The 6,974-nt window shown below is 30.6% G+C and overlaps 1 protein-coding gene across 3 annotated transcripts; it reads left to right on the top strand.

The window, feature by feature from the left end:
- Positions 1 to 2,827: 2,827 nt before the first annotated feature.
- LOC110039478 (protein TIFY 5A-like) lies at positions 2,828 to 6,798 on the top strand. Of its 3 annotated transcripts, XM_020744555.1 has the most exons (4): positions 2,828 to 2,855; positions 2,936 to 3,036; positions 3,154 to 3,259; positions 6,490 to 6,798. In XM_020744555.1, the coding sequence occupies exons 2-4, from the start codon at positions 2,948 to 2,950 to the stop codon at positions 6,712 to 6,714; spliced, it is 420 nt and encodes a 139-aa protein (XP_020600214.1). In that variant the 5' UTR covers positions 2,828 to 2,855; positions 2,936 to 2,947; the 3' UTR covers positions 6,715 to 6,798. The 3 variants fall into 3 exon arrangements, with proteins under 3 accessions (XP_020600214.1, XP_020600213.1, XP_020600212.1); XM_020744554.1 differs by having other exon boundaries at positions 2,838 to 3,036; positions 6,496 to 6,798; XM_020744553.1 differs by having other exon boundaries at positions 2,838 to 3,036.
- The last annotated feature ends 176 nt before the right edge of the window (positions 6,799 to 6,974 follow it).

Raw genomic sequence — 6,974 nt, 5'->3', positions numbered from 1 at the left:
TCTTAGAGTAAGAATATATAATTGATAAGGAGTATTTTTAAATAATTTAATTGACTATAAGTCTACACAAATTTAAAATTAATTAAATTTATCAATTAAAAAATTGTTAAAAATATATTAAATTATATTTTAATAATAATTTAATATAACTAATACAATTTAAATCTCACCCCAATCCTTAACTTCCTGCAGCAGCATGATTAGATTTATCAAAAAACGACTCTTTGCTCACGAACAATTCATGCTCGGTGTTTGAATATATTTTTTATACTCGAAATATAAATGAGACAAACACGAACAGTAATATTTATTAACGAGTCATGACAATATAATTTCAAAGTTGATATAAACTCATAATTACCGAATCGCTTTTCCAACACGTAATTGCTTTGAAAAAGATTTTCAAAATAGCTTTTTTTAAAAGAAAGATAAAATAAAGGGGCAATTACGTCATAATTCATAAATATTTGTAAATAATAAAAAAATAGAGCACGTTTTAAAAATAGAAATACATTGGTCTGGATTTTCGCCTTACCCGCTAACCTGCATTGACACGTGATTGCCGTTTTCAACGTTTTTATCTCGCATTGTGAGAGTTGTTGCTTTAAAAATCGCGACAAAGATGGTTCATTGCACTAGAGAAAAAAATAAATAATAATTATTGCTAATGAACCCATTACTTAATAAATAACAATTAACCTACTATATATATATATATATATATATATTAATATATATTATAGGCTAATAAAATGTTTTATTATTATTAATTATATTCATATCACTAAGGTGATCATATTTTTAGGCACTTTATTTAAAAGTTTATCAAAAAATGTTATTCATTTGTGTTGAATATCTTCCATTAAGAAAATTATTTTTTGCTTTTCATTTTTAATACACTTTACTTGAATTAAATTATTGCTTCCATTTTCTCTTTATTTAACTAGTTTAAACATATATTTTTAACTTATTCAGTATCTAATCTGTTATAAAGATCACTAAAAGCTAGAGGTGTCAAAATTTGGCCTGATACACCAACGCGACTCGAACTCGAAACATGACCTAAATAAGCACGAAAGCTCAGGTCGGGTTTGGGTTAGCGGGTCAAACTCGGGTTCGGATCATAGTTTGTACCCATTTATTATTCTGGTCGGGTCATTTTCGGGTCGGATCTAACTTAACTTGCTGACCCAAATTGACATCCCTACTAAAAGCTGAATTTTAGCTTCACAAATTGTTCTGGTAGCCTTCTTACGGGGCCGTCTTATATTTTTCTGAGTTTTGTGAGCTTTTACATTTAAACCAATTTTTATAGTACAACTTCTTATATTTTATCTTTTCTTACACAATATCTTTCAACCACCAACTATTTTTATTATAAAAGTTTTTCCTTTTGATTCTCCAAGTACATTTTTTTGTCACTTATTTAATAGTGTTTGTTACTTTATCCCACATATAATTAGCTTCTTTATGAATATCCTAAATCTTGAAATCTTGAATTTGATCCATAAAATTATTTTTATTTGTGTCTTTTTGGCGCTTCCACTCAATTTTATGACAATGTTTCATTGTAATTTTTATTTAATAACACTTCATCTTAAAATTAAGAACTAATAACTGATGTTGAGTACTTAAAAATTCAATAGAAATAGCCTTATAATATTTACATTCTCGATGATATATTTTTCTCATTAAAAAAAAATATTTTGTGTTTTATTAGATTCATTCTTATATATTTGATAATATGTTAATCTCTTATATTAAATAAACTATTAGCTATAACAAAATCACACGTTAAAACAGAATATAATATTGTTTAACCGTCTTCATTAACAACTCCAAAACCGTCGCCACCATAAATATTTCTAAAATCTTCTACCAACACGTCCATTTGAATCTCCTCCAATAAAAAAATTTTGTCAAGAGGTATTTTTTTTATTAATTCTTCTAGGTTTGAGCATGTCTCCAAACTTACTTAAGAAGCATAAGCACTCATAACATAAAAAAAAATTAGTATCAACAACAATCTTCATAGCTATAATTCAATCTCCAATTCTATTATTTTGTATAAAATTATCTTTCAAAATTTTAACTATAATTACACCAATACGATTTCTAGTATGACTTCAATATGAATACCCCTTTTCTTCAACCCATTTTGTTTTATTTAAAAATTTTATTTTATTAAAATTACAGTATTTTATGTCATTTATTAAAAATAAAAACTATTTCTTTTAATATTTTAAATTCATCTTTATCAAATATGAGAAATCCCTTGTCATATTTTTACTAATTAAAGAAAAAGGCACTTGAGAGTGCATTATTTGGTCAAAATCGAAAAACCTGTTTCAAAGTTGAATTTTGTTTTTTGATTTTTTAAATTTTAATATTTAATTTTTTATTTTCAATTCGATTTTAATTTCATTTAACTAACAAGTCGAAAAATTGAAGTTATATTAAAAGTTATTATTATATTTTAATATCATGTCCAATAGATTTAAAAATTAAATTTTTATTATATGTAATATTTGATTGAGAATTTATGAAATTAAATTAATATTATGTGGACTAGATATATAACTTATAATCTTTATTCTTAGTTAAATTTTAATAAATAACTAAATTTTAATTTATTTATAATAAAATCATTTAAATCTAATTAAATTACGAATAGGGTTTCATTTTATCAAAATTTATATGAATTTAATTTTTGTTAATCTAAATTTTGACCAATTTTAATGCTGATCACTATGAATTGACCGAATGCGCAGCCCTACCCCATAGAGTGTATAAAACGCGAACCCTCGAATTAAATATCTCCTCTTTCCCGGGTGACAAAGAGCTGATAAAACTGTGTAAGACTACTAATAATGCAATGGAAAAGATGGAATTTTGAATAAGATTTTATATCCTTTTTTGGATTATTTCAATGCAGTTTGAACGAGCAATGGCTGGCGGCGACTTCGACTGCGATACGGAGCTCTGCCTCACTCCCGGCGGCGGCCGACAGAGAAGCAATACTGGTTTGATGAGAAGGTATAGGCATGGATTCTAAAGCTGCTTCCTTTATTTTGTTTTATTTGGTTCCAAGTTCATCTTTTTGGATGTTGGGAGATTGACGATGTGCGCTGGTAATTGTTTGGATGATGGAAGGGCGGAGAGATCAGCCGCCGTAGATATCGCCGCCGGCGAGAAGCCGCCGGAGATGACGATGTTGTATGGAGGTCAGGTCCGCGTTTGCGATGTTACTGAAATACAGGTTACTACTCTCTCCGTCTCTTTCTGTAGAAATTTTGGCATTTTAACTTTATAGATTAGGAATATATATATATATATATATATATACAGATCGTATATATATATATATTCCTCATGTATTATATATATATTCAATCTAGATCTGATTAATCAGAAAAAAATATTAAGTTTGGAGTTCTAACGTAAACTGCGTCTGAACAATATGTGATTCACCAGAAGTCGGTTTTTTTTTTCTCCTCCGCTTCTCCCGGCAGATCGCAGTTGTTGTTTTGAAGCAGCTTACGTCTGGACTTCGAACGTAATTTTTTTTTTTCCAATCATGACTAAGAAATCAAGCGTAGGGATCAAGAGAGGGAGAAAGAAGAAGTGAGAGAGGTAATATTTTTTCTTCCAATCAAGACTAAGAAATCTAGCTTAGGGATGATGAGAGAGAGAGAAAGAGAAGTGAGAGAGAGAGAGTCCGAACTTAATATTTCTTCTTCCAATCATAACTAAGAAATCGAGTGTAAGAATCAAGAGAGAGGGAAAGAATTGAGGGAGAGAGAGTTCGAACTTAATATTTTTCCTTCCAACCATGACTAAGAAATCAAGCATAAGAATCAAGAGAGAGAAAAAGAAGAAGTGAGAGAGAGAGAGTCCGAACGTAATATTTTTCTTCCAATCATGAGTAATAAATTGAGCGTAGGGATAAAGAGAGAGAAAAAATAATTGAGAGATGGAGATAAACAAATTGCTCCGTAAGGGCAAATGGGGGTGTTCTGAGGGCTCTTGGACCCATTTTATTTGACGAACGATTTGAGTTACAAGAGAGAGGGAATCAAAACCCCCTAATACATGAAGGGATCCTCCCCATTTTTAGTTAATAGGAGAATAAATGTAAAATTTACATCATCGCTCTTGCTAATGCGGGGAGGTGCGTTGTAACTTTTTGTCCACCATTTTTTATCTTGATTGTTAGGCTGTCTTGAGATCCGTACAGACTAGTTTGTTCCTACTACACAATTATTTAATTAATTACTAGACTTGTGTATTCGATTGAATAAATTTATCATTTAGGGAAAAATGGAGAGAGATACAAAATTCCAGCAACCAAATATTCTGAAAATATCAACAAAATTATGGCTAAAAAACTATTCATTTGTGTTGCATAAATGGTAATGTTATTTATTAATTTCATTTTTTGATTCAATGATATTTTGAAACAATGAAAAATAATTATAAGGAATTATAATGGAAAAAATAGAAAAATAAGAGTACTTTAGACGAATTAGGGTCTATTTGGGGCAGTTGCAGCTTATTGAATAATCTGCTGATAAGTTGGTTAAAAATAATCTGTTGATAAGCTGGGTGCGGTGACTATTACACTATTACAAATTGACTATTACAAATTTTTATTCTTTTGGAAAAGCCAGACTGTTGTCAGAAAGCTTCCACCGCACCTAAATAGGTGCAATGTGAAAACGCTGTTTTCAGCATTTTGAAAATGCATAAGCTGCCACAACACAGTTTACCCAAACAGATCATGTGCGTTTTCAAAACGCCACCGCACCAAATAAACCGCACCCAAATAAGCTGCCCCAAACTGGCCCTTAGTTTCTTGAGATTATTACCTGACTGAAAAATTATTTCACAAACTACATTAATAAAAATCTTAATACGTTCCAAAATAATTTTATAATTATTTCGGCTTATTGGGAAAATTCATCTAAAATAACTATTTAATAGTATCATACTTAATCCATGACTGAAAGTCATAGTGATTAGATGTAAATTGAAAAAAATTAATTTTCATTTAGGTGTCTTAGAGTAAGAATTCAGTGGTACATATGTAAATGCCCCTCTTAATTTAAAGTACACCCGCTGGCCCACCCACCTTATCAAGTGCGGGTGCGGTGGAGAAGTCCAAAAGGGCTTTTAATTTGACTCTGTATTATAAATGTGAACCACATTATTTATAAGAAAAATGTTTTATAGTGCCAGCACAGCTTTAAAAAAAAAATACTTTGAGATGCTACCACAACAACCCTATCCCACTATGTGGGGTCGGGGAATCATTTTTCTCCCCTTTGTCCTATTTAGCTTCATATTTTCATTTGATTTTTTATGTAATATGCTTAAATTTTTTTATATGCAAAAACTTTTTTAACATGTCATATCTAAAACATGTATTGTTTTAACTGGATCATCCGATGGTCGATGTTTAATGTGTCGAGAACATCTGCCAGTCTGTAGAGGTATCCAACCCTATCATGGATAGATTCTTTCGAATTTTCTCTAAGTTCAAAGCCACTCATCCACTTGAGCATTCTCAACTCAGCAGCACAACTTAATTTTATATTTCTCTTTTACGACTAATATGCTGCGCCAAAAAGCATTGCAGGTCTCACCACAATCTTATAAAAATTTCCTCTTAACTATTCTATCACACAATAGGCCTGATGCGTTCCCCAATAATCCAACTAAAATTTTACTAAAAACATTCGCAACTAAATCACCATTGCCTTGAACAATAGATCTGAGATATTTAAAACGATCACTCTTTTTAATAACTTGGTCAGTCATTGTTACAATCTCACAACTTACTTCTAAAATTAATATTGTGTCAGAAGATTTACGCTGTAGAGTGACAATTTAATATTTTAGCTTTGAACGAAGATTCAATACAGAGAAATAATTGAAAAGTAGCATGAGGAGACTCTAAATTTTTCAACATGGTAAAACATTGAAAAGATAAAAAATCACAGGGCTGAGTCCAGTCAAACTAATCCACTATGTAATTATAAGTACATATGTCTACTCTTCTCTTGAATTAGAAAAGATAAAATAACAAAGTTATTAATCACAGATGTGCAATTGCAATTTAGTTATAATAGTCATGATCATGCTACAATAAATATAATTTTCAGTTATAATAGAAATAGTTAGCTACAAAGAGCACAATTAGTCGCTACAAGGACAATAGTTGGCTAAAAGACTATAATTAGTGTGCTGCAATAACTGCAGTTGGCCACATCATGTAAAACATACCTTATACACTCAAGACTTGAATTAAGGCTTGGCGTTCAACATGATATACGACAATATTCATTTATAATTTGGAAGCAATGTCTATCAACACATCTCACATAATAAGCTAAATTGAAATATTTTTTTTAATTGATCATGTTAAAAATATATTAATTTGAAAAATGAAATGAATATTCCACATAATATAATTTTGGAACTTAAAAGATGCAGGCTAGGGCGATACTATGCATGGCAAGAAGAGAGATGAAAGAGATGATGGGGAGCAGCAGCAATTCATATTTGCAAGCCGGCTCAACATGGTCTGATGCATCGCTGCCACCATTTAAGGAACCTCTGCTACTGATTAATCCTGGGCTGTCGATGAAGAGATCTTTGCAACTTTTTTTACAAAAGAGAAAGGCTAGGATTTGTGATCACATCCCTTATTAGCCTTAAAAGACATGTAACTTGTATCAAGAGGTTGTTGTTTCTTCTTCTTTCTCTTTAGGTTCTGAAATATATCTCTCTCCTTAACTTTTTCTACTTTTAAAATTATATATATATATATATAGTCCTGGGCATCCCCGATGCACCTAACAATTTGAGCACCACACCTTCCAACGGGGGGAATCGAATCCTAAACCAGAGGAGACTTACAACTGACAAGCTGATGCCCGATGAACTGATTTGAATATGTGGCTCATATATAT

Source organism: Phalaenopsis equestris, unplaced genomic scaffold, assembly GCF_001263595.1.
Source record: "Phalaenopsis equestris unplaced genomic scaffold, ASM126359v1 Scaffold000002, whole genome shotgun sequence".
In the NCBI taxonomy this organism is placed as follows: Eukaryota; Viridiplantae; Streptophyta; class Magnoliopsida; order Asparagales; family Orchidaceae; genus Phalaenopsis; species Phalaenopsis equestris.
The sequence above is the reverse complement of the archived record's forward strand: the minus strand, read 5'-3'. Positions and strand labels throughout refer to the sequence as shown.

Bases quoted from the DNA above. Each gene is read 5' to 3' on its own strand.
- LOC110039478 (XM_020744553.1), top strand. From the start codon at position 2,930: ATGCAGTTTGAACGAGCAATGGCTGGCGGCGACTTCGACTGCGATACG. The intron at 3,037-3,153 runs GTATAGGCATGG...GGATGATGGAAG, and splicing joins AATACTGGTTTGATGAGAAG to GGCGGAGAGATCAGCCGCCG. The intron at 3,260-6,489 runs GTTACTACTCTC...GGAACTTAAAAG, and splicing joins GCGATGTTACTGAAATACAG to ATGCAGGCTAGGGCGATACT.